A 13,620-nucleotide genomic window follows, 5' to 3' on the forward strand; every position below is an offset into this window, starting at 1 on the left:
ACTAAGCATTTAGAAAAAAAAAGAAAACTAATAAAAACTATCAAACCTGCTCTAAAAACTAAAACAAACTGAATTAGAGAAAAAAAAGTCAAAATAAAACTAAATTAGAATGAAAAATCCAAAACTATTAGAACCTTGGTGCATGGATGTGTGGTGACTGATCGAGACAGGAACCATCGTTTGATGTACTTCAGCTAATTTTTCATTCTGTACAAATTCTTTCTTTATGTGTTTCTGTCTGAAAACATGTTCTGTTATCTCCACATTCAAAGCACATTACCCTCCTCTGTGACAGCTGACCTTTGACCCCGACTTACAACAACACAACATTGTACTTCACACAGCGTCAGATTCAGTTGATTCAACTGTTCTGAAATAGCAGAAGTGAATATTTATATATGACTCGTTATCTGTTTCTGATGTGTTTCAGTCACATCTCCTGTGTCTGTATCTGCTGATTCAGCAGTATTGAATTAACACTAAGAGAAAAACGCTTAAAAACACACTAAGGGAGAAGATGACGTTAACATGCAGCTCATTAAATGTCCACCCCAAACTGAATCACCGACAGATTCAATTTATGGATCCACTTCATTGTGTGATCAGAGATAACCGAGTGTCCTGTATTCCTGTTGTTCTCCACAGCCTCAGTCCGCTGACAGTTTCCCCAGTACGAGGCCCTCACACATGCTTCACTGAGCAAAGAAAGTTTGACAGAAGGGGAAACCAAACCCAACTGTTGTTTTCTGTTTCAACCTCCCAGTAAAGCTTCACTGAAGAGGTTATTTTTAGAGCTAGAGGTAGTGTTTCATCTTTACATGAAGGTGAAACTGTGTTTTTATGTCCTTTGGATCATCTGATAAAGATACTTACCCCTCCAGGGCAGAGGCTTTGATTCCAGGCTGTTTTACTGTTCACCAAAAAACAATTTAGATCATATTTCAAATGAAGCCTTTACCTAAATATATTCCAGTATTAAAGATTGAATAAATATAAATGCTGATCTTCTGGCTTTGACCTGAAGATGTACTTAGCCTAACATAGTTTCTGTCTCTAAATGTGGACTTCCATTTCACCTGGAGGAAGAGTAGGGATGGGAATCATTAAGAATTTAACAATTCCGATTCCATTATCGATATTGCTCATCGATCCGATTCCTTATCTTATCGATTCTCACTGGGTGAGAGAATAAAAGTACAAACGGCTGGGTTTGCAGTAACTGTCTTTTATATTTCCATCTCTGCACAGAAAATATAACATATACAGTACGTACAAATAATAAGAACAGATGACGCTGGGCTTGGTTCGGGGGGGGGGGGGGGGGGGGGGCGTACAGTGAAAGTGAAACTGAAGACGTTTTACTAATTCCTCTATTGCTGCATTTCTACTACATGGAACTGGTTCAACTCAGCTCGGCTTGTCTCCCGTTGTTGTGCACCTCATTTCCTTTCCCTTCTTACCTTCGGAAACTTGTATTTGAGGACTTACGACGTTTGTTGCCCACACCAGAACCGGCCTTCACTCTGCCGCTACATTCACAAGCGCCGCTAAGTAGCATATCAAATACATGACATTCCTGTAAATGATTCACATGCTGTGGACAAATGTTTGAGGATATTGGAGGGATTCCACCCTTTTGAAGACATGGAAGCTTTGACAGTGTTCCAAGTAAGTGGACCTGGTGTCGTCTTTTTAGACTGTTTCTGCCTCAACGCCATGTTGTCTACGTTCTGACCAAAACAATGCAGCATATGTGTGACGTCATCGTGCATGCACGACGAAGGCGGAATCGATAAGCAGAATCGTTAAACAGGCTGGCAAACGATTCCAAGGAATCGAGCTACTGGGAACCGGTTCTCAAAAAGAACCGGTTCTCGATTCCCATCCCTAAGGAAGAGCTTCATTAAATAGATCAGAGGTTTGTCAGAAACAGGAGAAACAAGTGGCATCACCAGTTGGCTTGTAAACTATGTTTCTGAAATATTTCATTTGTCCTTTGGTAATCATCATCAGTGTTTTGAAGAGTAAAAAACCCTAAACCCTGAAGCCCTATCTGTAAAGCTGTGTTAGATGCTACCTCGTTCGTCCAGTTATTTGCAGATTGTTAGCACATTAACAACAGTAACGTCCACTTTACATAATGTATAATCTCCCTAATTAGCAGCCTGGCTGACAGACCATATGAGTAATGCAATACTGAATAAATATCAGCATTAGTTAATATGGATATGCCGGTAGGCTGGGTAATGCAACTAAGTTTGATGAAACTTCAAGAAATGGTAAGAAAACCCTTCTATTTCTAATATCTTAGTCACACCAGTTAAAACTAACACACTTATTAGAGACTCCAAATAAAGCATATGAGAACTAATAGAAATCAACTGGATCTTTAAGAGTGAACATCTAGTGGCCGTGCATAAGATAAAACTTCTGCTTTTGGCCAAAAAATCAAGTTGTGGTTGTTGCTCTTTGGAACTGACATGTAAGGAATGTCAAGCTTAAAACAAACAGCGGATGACGGAGTTAAGTGCAGTAAATCATTCTACTGTATTTACAGAATAAACACAACATATGAGCTTCTACTTAAAATAATCTACTTAAAATAACCCAGATTACAGTTCTAAAGGCCTTACAGATTATGATGTAGGGATAGTGGGCATATCTGAGCGACTGTACGGTTTTTGTTGAACATGAAGTCACAGCTGAAAGAACTCCAGAGTCCTGCCTTTTTCTCTAAACTTCTACAAACTGCTAAAATATTAAACACAGACATCTACAGTGGAGTAGAGTGACACAACATGCTGAGGGTAAGGATGAAAAATCAAGACCGATTGCTATGAACCAAACACTAAATGGATGGGTGGATGCATTAGGATGGTAGAGGGGAGGAATGGATGCCGCACTACACAACAACAGGTGGAGATACGTCACACAGAGCGGCAGGTACCTTTCCTCCTTGCTGCAGTTAGCGTTTGTGATATCCAAGCTTTTACTGAAAACTGATTTGCTAAAAAGGGACGACAGAAAATCAGGAGACAGACAGAGAGGAGTCACATCAGGAAAGGCGAAACACCCAGCATGCATCAGTCAGTAAACAAACAAACAGAGAAAGAAAAGCTACTGCAGGATGACTCACCAGACACAGAGAGCAACACATGAACTTAAAGCATGCAGAGGTCGAAAATCAGAAGACGGAAAACAGACTAAAGGAAAAAGACATTCATGGATCATGCTTCAGTCAGTGGGACGTTCAAAACCAGGCCAATCCCCCAAACCTGACACACCGTCTACCCTTAAAGGAACAGTTTCACCAAGTCCGTCTGAGTTAGATGTTCAGACTGAAAACACTGTCTGTGCAAGTCTGTTAGCTGTTGAGGTTAGCACAGCATACCATAAAATAACAGTACAAGGTGCAGATATTGGAGATCATCACATTTTATGAACCGTCTTTTCATGAACCTAAATGCTCTACAATTGGTTTCAAGGCACCAAATGCAAAAGCAGATGCAAACATGCGATTAGTGTAATAAGGTGATTTTGTGATGAAAATATTTAGTATAATCCACTGGTTAAATGATTTTAAATGGGCTAAGTCCAGTGTAAATACAGTGTTTTACAGTGTTGCATTAAAACAGCATGTGTATTTCAGTGTGTTAATACTGATTCTTTAGTCTGTCAGCCTGTAAAGTGTTCAGTGAGCTTCCTTTAAACTGCAAGTGTAACATGTTTTGCTGATGAAGTAAAGTCATGATGACTGAAAACTAGTTCAGATCATCTCACTACAGTAATTCAGCTGCTGGTGGCTGCACAGTCACATCCCGGTTTTACACAAATACATCACCAACCAGTGGCAGAACAAATGAGAGCTGCAGAGACCACTTAGGTCTAGATAACTGCTTTAACAGGAAACACTAACAACAAACTGTGTATCCAAGAACCCTTAAATAAGTTTACATAACATTATGTCAGGCAGAGCTCTCATAGATATACATGAATACATAATGTGCTAATATATAATATGAATACCATCTGACAGCCTGAGTGTGACTGTCGTTCACATCACAGTGATGATTCTGTATCCTGCAGCTCCAGTCCTGGACACAGTGAAAGTCTTTATGCAGTGTGATATACTTTCATTGTGTTCGATCTGTTTTTTTTATCATTCATCTTTGATCTTTATTTCACTTTGATTTGTTGCTTTATTTACTCGTATGATGTCACAGAATGTGTTTTATTTGGAAGTGATATTTAGTCCTACAACAAACACAATCTGCAGATCCGGTTGAGTTTTGACTGACTGATCCTGTTTCCATGACATTAAGCTGTGTAAACAGCACTCAGAGACCTGGTGGTTGAACACACTGAAACAATCCATCACATTGAAAATCTGCTCCTGCAGAGTTCTTGCACCATTAGTCTGATTTATTCAGGTGCTGTTTATGTATTGTCTTGTTTGCTGATGTGTTTAATAAGATCATACAGAGTATGTTAAACATCATTTTCATTATTTCATAATTAACCTTTAAGCATCCATCCAAGCATTATTTGTTGATTGTATTCGCAGATATGCCAGATCTTTGTGGATGCTCTTTGTCCTCGCTGACTTCATGCTCCATGCGCACTTATAGAACAACACACAATCATCATGCATTTTAATACATCTGATTATTTTCACCAGAGATAAAAACGGTCCATCACACATAGTTTTTACACCCAACCAGACTGAACGATGCGTCATGTATATGACCCCAGTTCACTGAGGGAGGATTCACAACTTTAAATACTGAACAAGTCACACTGAGAACAAACAGATTCAAAAAGGATCAGTCTAATTGCTGCAGGTCTGCCCTCCGTACTGTGTTAAACTGAGGTTAAATACATTCTTTATCACTGCTGATGATAACCTGCGTCTCTAATGACATTAACCCCCCTGACCGACACATCTGTCCATGCTCGTACACGCTCGTGCACGTGTCTCACCTCTGGCCGTGTGTTGCCATGTCGATGGCTCGTCGTACAGGTACAGGCGACCCCCCCTCTGTCACGCTCAACACTTCCATGGACTTCCTCTCTGGTCTTCGCTTCCCGTGGCGGCTCAGCATGGGCGAGTCCACACGCTTCCTGGGAGGGTCTGCTGAGCGGGTCAGAGGTCAAAGATCAATTAGGGGACAAGACAGACACAGATAAACACAATCATATCATTGACAGAGTTTCTGTAAATGCACATAATAAAGAATGTCAATAAACCAGTTGAGTTATGTTTGAGCTGGTCTGAAAAATCTGCCATAATTATCAAGCTTCAATATTTTTACGCTGAATGTCCCCATGTTTGTACTGGACATTAAAAGACTCCTGTCTAAAAAAGCTTTACTCAGATTCATGAAACCAAAGAGTGATTGTGACAACTCTTAATGTTTGAAACAATAAAATGAGCAAATACACTAACACAGAACAATTTCCTGTGCTCCAAACTATTTCTCTAAGGTTTCTTTTTCAAAATATGATCTGCAGTCCTGTAAACGTGTTAACAGCTGCTAATCTTTTAGGCCTGCAGATCGAGTGATTGTACAGTACACACATAAGGCCATGAAGTGTACTATTACAACTACTATGTAGAGCACAGCCTTTGGATTTTTCACTTTTTTAACCAGATCAGAGTCAATTGAAACTAGGAGGTTTTGGGGGCAGCATCTAGCAGTGACAAATACAATATAAATAAATAAAAGTGAATGTTACTTTTACTTTACTTCAATATTCTTCTGCTTTGTCTTAATTCAAGCTACGGTCATTAGGTGGATATGTTCATGTTAAGTAGGAGAGTCTTGAGTTTATGGCCATGTTCAGACATTATCATGCATTTAAGTGGTCCAGACTTACACAGACAGTTTTAACTATGTCAACTCACTCCTAGTATTATATTCAAATGCGTCTCAGGCGGTTGGATCTCATTCTCCCACTCTATACTCAAATAACTTGGCTAATCTGTAACCTAAAACATGGCACAAAAGCTTTCATCTCAAGTTAAACTGGTTGGATTTGTAATGGAAATGCAAACGTAATTCACTGTACAGACTCCCAGTACATAGTATACTGCAAAAAAACAAAATCTTACCAAGATAATTTTCACTTGTTCCATTGGCAGATTTTTTTTGCTTGAATTAAGCAAAGAAATCTACCAATGGAACAAGTGAAAATTATCTTGGTAAGATTTCTTGAAATAAGATTTTCAAGATCTATTGTCTAAAAATAAGTTCTTATATCTCACTGAAAAGTGACTCCTTAGGTGATTATGTCTTATTTTAAGTGGGATGAGATATTTTGACTAGAAATGAGAAAAATACACTTGGTAAGGTTTTAATTTTTGCAGTGTAAGTGGTTGTCTTACATGCTGTAGAGGTGATCGGACCTTCAGGCATGTAAAATCCAATATACCAACTATAGCATTTATATGTTTTTATCAAAGGCTCTAATGATGTGAACAATTCAGAGTGTGTCCCTGTGCTTCTGCCACAAACAGCTGTTTTTTAGCGATCGCCATTATCCTGCACAATGTAGCTAAATATAAATGGTAAATAAAACACCAACACTGGCTAAAAGACTACATCTTTACCCTGCAAAACTATCTGTGCATATGTTATAATTTGCACAAAGTTACCAGGACATGTGCACTGAGTCAGCTAACCATTAAAAAGAACAAAATAATAAAGTCTTGAGATTGTAGGACTGAGCGATATCGTAATTTCCCAGTTTTATTTTACATCACAGAGTTTATTTTAACCTCAAAACACAATAAGGATCCTTAGCACTCATCTTTATGGGCTTTTTGACACTTTTAGCAATTTTTAAAACTCTTGAATATCTAATACCTGATTATCTCTGAATAAGTTATGTGAAATAAGAGTGTTTTTACATTTGATCATTATTAGATCAATCAGGACACATTTTCACATTAGGTTTACAGACTTTCTCAACTCTATTATGAACTAAATTATTGTAACTTTCTATCCTCTGATCGGCTGCTGAATGTAGGTGGTTCTTCGTACCGATCTCATTCCGTGGCGGCAAGTTCTGGTCCTCGTGGCTCGGATACCTCTCCTTACGGTCCAGCAGCAGGAAGTAGATCATCTTCTCCTGGTTGTCACTGCAGAGAGATGACATCACAGTCAGATGTGCACTCATTGGTAAACGGCCGGACAGTGAGACGCTTCATCATCAGAGGACATCTTAAATACAAGAATTCATCAAACTGACATTTTCCCTACTGCCTCATATTTCTTTCCTCCATTCACTTCCTCTAACTTAATTTTCTTCCTCTGTGGTTTTATCGCCTCGCCTCTAATCAGTTTCCCGTCGCCCCCTCACTCACTCTTCCGACAGCAGGTCTTTGGTTAGTTTATCCTTGTCTCTGAAGCAGCCCAGTGAATGCATGCTCTCCAGGACATCGGGGTCGATCTCCTCAGCTGCAGCCAGTGTCCTGATGGCCACCTTCCTCGGGACGGGCTGCTCAGGCTCTGGCTCGTTTTTACCCGCTCTGAAACAACACAGACAACTGAGTTACCTCCCCAAAAGAACTATACCCAGATACAGTGTAGAGCTGCACAATATATTGTTTGAGCATCGTCATCGCGATGTACGTGCGCAATAGTCACATCACAGATTCTGCAAAGTAGGAGGCAAGGTTATTACACTGGGGAACACAATTTTTGTTGAGTTAGGTCTGACAGCTGTTTTTAACTAATTTTTTGGATGCGGAATCCAAAACTGATCTCGGTTTTTCTCTATCACGTCAAGTTTTTGAACTATAGGAACCCCATTTTCTTTAAAAATATGAAAAATACTGTACTTAACAGATATGTGCTTGTTTTATAAAAACTTTCTGAAGCTTTTTTTGATAGGCCCAAAACACGTGCCAAATCATTCAACTCGTGCTGATCAAATCCTCTGTGAACTGAATCCTCGTGAATTTCAAAATCTGCATCACTGCTGTCACGGCGTTTTTCAACATCACTCAGATCTTCTAGAGGAGGTAGTTGTTTGAAAACTGGCACTGGAATTTCAGCTGAATGAGGCATTGGTCTTATAGCTGATGGTAGATTAGGATATTCTATTTTACTTTTATTTTTCTTGTTACATCCTGATGTTTTCACTAAACAAAAGTAACAGTCTGTGCAATCTTTTTGCTAAAACCATGGGGATACCAGATGCCAACTTTTCACGTGTTCCTTTGGTCCACATCCGTAAACTCTTGACACACTGCTTGTACACTTTGTGAGGGGCCCATGGCTTGTCTTGATCACTGAGTTTTTACTTTAAAATATGCAAAATATGCTTGTTTGACAAATGCACTGATGTTTGCCCTCTGACTTGGAATGGTGAAACTACCACAAATAAAGCAAAAGGAGTCAGGGCTGTTTAGGCATTTACGACGAGAAGGAGCAGGAGCAGACATGATCTGGAACAAAGGAAATATATACCTATGGAAATAAAACACTAAGATGGAATAGTTACAAGCTTTGAAAACTAAAAAAACAGCATAAAACGAAATAGAACTTACAACGTTATGCCCATGGTTACAAGGTTAAGAGGAAAGCCAGCACAAGTCCTCTTAATTCCTACTATGCTAGCTTTCTGTTTGCAGATATTGATAGTACTGTCCAGTTGGGAGCTGCACACACCTCTCACCGCACTGTCTCATTTGTGACTGCACAAACAAGTGGTCATGTAGCTGTAGATGAGTCCAATCGTACTCAGCTGGCAAGTCTTACTACAGCTAATCAGTGGAATTTTGCTTATCTGGAGGGTAAGCTGTGGAGGAAAAACTTGATGTGCTAGAAAAAAACTGACTGCAATTTTGGAATCAGCATGCCAATTTTAGGTTTAATCAGCATAAAAATCTAACTCAACAAAAAATTTTTTCAAATTGTTCCCCAGTGTTATCGTTAACGAAAACTAACAAAATGACGAAAACTAGAATTGAAAAAACTGTTTCGTTAACTGAAATAAATAACTGTAATTAAAAGGAAAAACTAGAACTGAAACTCTACCGTGTGCTTACAAAACTAACTAAAACATATAAAATTATGGATAAAATTCCCTTTGTTTTTGTTTTTGTCAATGTCGGACTGATATGAAATCAATTTATTTTGCTCAAGCAATCTTAGCTGCTGGCACCATACGAAACTTTATGATCCGTCACTTGTCGTTTAGAGTCAGCTTCTTGTCCCCACTCTACCTGGCAAAATCGAGACTGAAGTTGGGAGAAAACAGCAGAGTCCTGTATCAGATTTATTTGAATACGACGCTGAGGAAGAGAAAATATATGAAGAAACTAAAACTAATATGAAAAAAAAAGTAAAACTAAGCATTTAGAAAAAACAAGGACTAATAAAAACTAGCAAACCTGCTCTAAAAACTAACTGAAACTAACTGAATTAGAGAAAAAAAAAAGTCTAAACTAAATAAAACTAAACTATAATGAAAAATCCAAAACTATTACAACCTTGGTCAGAGGCAAATGAACTCAACATGTTCTCATCTAATTTCAAGGGTACCTGACACACACTGTACGCAGCGATAAACCAATCACAATCGTTCTTAATCAGTTTGGAGTGAGTCGCTGGTAACAGTATTGAAAAATGAGCAATGAACAACAGAAAATCCCCTTAAAAGAAGACATGGTGCCAAAAAGAAAAGCAACGTCAGTTATCTGGAATTATTTTGGCAACAAGAAGGATGAAACTGAAACACGTGTTCTGTGTCGACAGTGTCTTCCACCTGTTGCCACAACGAGAGGAAACAACTGATTTGTTTGACCATTTACGTTGGTGCTACACAGCCATTATATCCTCCTGAGTATTCTTTCATATCGCAATATACATCAAAGGGTTAAAAAAAATTGCATTGTCAGTTTTTTCCCCAATATCATGCAGCCCTAACACAATTATGTGTATAATTCGTTCAGTTTCTGCTTCATTTATCTGAAAGATGCCAATATATTGTTCTGCACAGATCTGTACAGTAGTTACATAACTAACCAGGTACATGTATCTGCAGATGGTCTGTTCTTGTACCACTAGAGTGAGCATCGAGTCACTGTAGCATCTGGTCTGCCCTCATTCCAGTATGAGAAGAAGACGACGACGTTGCAATGCTCTTCCGGTTGTTGTCATGGACGTATTCAGAGAATGAATACATCCAAGGTTGCAGCTAGATTGGGTACTCTAACTGGAATTTATATCTCACCTTAACACACGATATCTTGCTGAAGCAGTACGAAAATGTTCATACTCTGGAGCATTTGCCTCTTTTATATTGTACTAAGTCTGTTCTACCAGCTGACATATGTTTTTTGTTTTTTTTTTAAACTGAGCAAGGTATGTGACTCTTTCAAAGTCTCCAGACTCCCTTGACAAAAACAATAATTTTATCTTGAAAAATACAATAATTGTCAGTCTACTGCTCTCAAACATTGTATGTGTTCATGTGGATGCAATTCTACTGCTCAGCTAAATTTCTTTCCACTTCTGTACAATGGCATGAAACTGCACCAGTTTCATCTGTATTTTTATTAAATCTTTTGATTAAAACAGAGGAGAGAGATGCACAATAAAGGTGAATATTCTAGTCTTTTGTTTCCTGATTTCAACTAGAGATTTAAGAGTATTATGTGTATTTTTTGTAATTATCTTTTTATTATTTTTCAATCAGCATCATCTTAGCATTTTACGTCATTTACATGACTTCTATGTAAAGAAAAAAAAAAAAAAAACGCAAAACATTCTCAAACAGGGGAGCATTGACAGGAAGAGTAAAAATATACAAAGCAACCCAAAATATAGTTAAAGGGAAACAACACATATTTCACATTCCATTCTTTTCCCCTGTATCAGATGAATATTGAACATTTAAAGTGTAGCACGAACCCAGGGTTTACATGGATCTATATGCACAATACTCTTATTCAGTAAAATCAGCTCTTAATAGTTTTATAAAATCAACCCAGTTTTTCCAATACTTTGTGAATTTGTCTAAATCCAGTCTGACAGAGAAAGTCAACTTCTCCATCCTATAGATGTCATCTATAACCTCTATCCACTCCTCCATTTTTGGTGCATCCCTTTTTAGCCACTTCCTATTGATGGCTTTTTTCCCTGCTACTGACAATATTCTGAATAAATATTTGTCTTGTGAATGTGTTATCCCCTGGTTCTCTTTTCCCAAGTATATAGATTCAAAAGTGAATGGAAATTAAACTTTGAAAATTTTCTCCATGCTTTGTATTATGTGTATTTTTTGGTGAAATGATTTCCACTTATTGTTTTTACACGGCTTCAAATAACGGAGTGAAAAGTGTTTTTTAAGAACACTGTCACTGTGTCATTGACTTTTGACCATTCATTCATTTTCTGAACCCACTTTATCCTCACTAGGGTCGCTTGGAGCCTATCCCAGCTACTTATGGGCGAAGGTGGGGAACACCCTGGACATTTCACCACTTCATCTCAGGGCTGAACATATAGAGACAAACAGTCACTCTCACATTCACATCTATGGGCAATTTAGATGAACCAATTAACCTATCAGTGCATGTCTTTGGATTGTGGGAGGAGCCAGAGTACCCACGCAGACACGGGGAGAACATGCAAACTCCACACAGAAAGGTCCCACCCCCCGTCGACTGGTGTTGGAATGGAACCCAGGACCTTCTGTCTGTGAGGCACGAGTGCTAACCACTGCACCACCGTGTCGACTCGTGACCACTACATTTTTATCAGTCTATCCCTCACTACCATACCTAAGCTTCGTCCAGGCACTCTTAGTAAAGTACTGTGCTCACAGAAGAGACACAGCCAACCTGAAAACATAACACACCTGGAACAGAGGTAGTAAAAGCTTCCATATAAGAGTACAGTATGTGCTGCACTATTTAATAACAGACCAACATCAGTTTGTGGCTGTTTAAAGCCAATGAGAAGAGAACCACATTTTCTGAGTCCAGAACTAATCCATTAGAGATCAAAGAGGCATTAGCACGACTCTCAGAGGACTAATGGACCATCAGAGATCAAAAACTGACTTTGATGAGAGCATTATTCTTCTTTATGGATACATGATCATATTTATGAGACACACAGAGAAAGAAAAGACAGGCATAGTAGATACGTACAGGTACCACGTGTGCTTCTGGATCTGCTCTAACTGTAAGGAAAAACAAAGACAAAGAGGTGTTAATGGCACAGGGCATGGTGTGAGATTACAGAGTTTGTTTATGCATCATAGTAGGTTTTATTTTACACACATTTTGATGAACATTAAGCTAGGTGATGTACGATAAATAGATATAAATCAAAATACAATCAAATTTGTATTCATCTTTTTGAGATTGATGTAATCATATTTTCCATGATGTAACCCCGACCAACTGGTGTAATTATTTCTCTTTTATGACCTTTTTTTTTGTATCTAAATCTGTCTCTTATCTGCCCAGTGAAAAGAAATTGGATGACTCACACTGGGGTTTGTTATATAAATTTAGGGCTGGGGTTAGTCACATGTGTTCTAAATACTGCTACTAAATAATGTTGATTTATCATTTAACTGCAGCTAATGCTAATATAGATAGATAATATAGATTTCATATATTATATTTATTTATATATATATTTATATATTCAGTCTGAAGAACTAACAATCCACAGATCGCTCCAATCCATAAATCCAACAAATCACTCGAAGCAAAAATTTATAATGCAAACTTCACTAATTAAATATTTAGTTTGTACAGTCAGTATATTGGACTCTGTGTGTCAGCAGTCACAACCCCATGACACATATAAACACATCCTGATCCAGACTTTTAATCCGGTCATTCTTCATTTTACATCACCCTTCTTTTACCGTTGCTGTTGTTCAGTTATAATAATGTGTAATTCATGAACTTTGTTAAATATCTTTTACACCAACACATAAACAGGCTGAAACAGAACCAGAACCAATCTTACAAACACAGCCTGTATTAAAAGTCATGTCAAAGCTTCAGTGTAAGAAATGTTTTTATCAAGAGGAAATAAAGTGTTTTTAATCTATCACTGTGACAAGTAGTTTAGATACTGAACAAGGAAAGAGATGGACAGGAGGCTGTAGTTCTTTCACTCTTTCCATTTTTGATTTTTTTTTTTTTTCATCTTATGTCTTTATTCAACAGGAAAGCAGAACAAAAAAAATTTGTATATATGGGCAATCAGGACAAAAAGGTCAAATGAAGATATCTCTACTGTATAATCTGTACTTTTTTTTAAATGAAAGATTTATATATTCACCTTCATCTATCTGCAACAAAAGATGATGATGTGATGCCCAGGACTAGGACAAACATCAGTGGTAAGTCAAAAAAACCTCTTGGATACGGTTTATTTCAATGAAACTTTGAACTTATGGGCAGTGATTTGAGCTTCAGGTGATTTTTAGGTCAAATCCGTCCTGATACTTTTATTAAGTGGTTGACTGTTGAACCTCCAGACTGCAGGTGTTTTCACTGCTGTACAGATGTAGATGACTGATCCACATCTAATACTCTGTTCAGATAACAAGTAGAAGCAGTGAGAGTGCATCATCCACCAC

At 38.0% G+C, this 13,620-nt stretch overlaps 1 protein-coding gene across 11 annotated transcripts in view; it reads right to left on the reverse strand.

Annotated features, from left to right (window-relative positions):
* The window catches only part of LOC115411674 (serine/threonine-protein kinase BRSK2-like), a 152,444-nt gene that overhangs the window by 36,042 nt on the left and 102,782 nt on the right, over positions 1 to 13,620 (reverse strand). For 4 of the 11 annotated variants that reach the window (XM_030123888.1, XM_030123900.1, XM_030123934.1 and 1 more), the window contains exons 9-13: positions 12,167 to 12,198; positions 7,367 to 7,531; positions 7,044 to 7,141; positions 4,981 to 5,134; positions 2,948 to 3,007 (exon numbers count right to left, since the gene is read on the reverse strand). In XM_030123888.1, coding sequence (XP_029979748.1) covers positions 2,948 to 3,007; positions 4,981 to 5,134; positions 7,044 to 7,141; positions 7,367 to 7,531; positions 12,167 to 12,198 — 509 coding nt within the window. The remainder of the gene's footprint in view (positions 1 to 2,947; positions 3,008 to 4,980; positions 5,135 to 7,043; positions 7,142 to 7,366; positions 7,532 to 12,166; positions 12,199 to 13,620) is intronic. The other 7 variants (XM_030123909.1, XM_030123895.1, XM_030123940.1 and 4 more) reach the window with 3 other exon arrangements.

The sequence above is a fragment of the Sphaeramia orbicularis genome, chromosome 3, assembly GCF_902148855.1.
Source record: "Sphaeramia orbicularis chromosome 3, fSphaOr1.1, whole genome shotgun sequence".
Lineage (NCBI taxonomy): Eukaryota > Metazoa > Chordata > Actinopteri > Kurtiformes > Apogonidae > Sphaeramia > Sphaeramia orbicularis.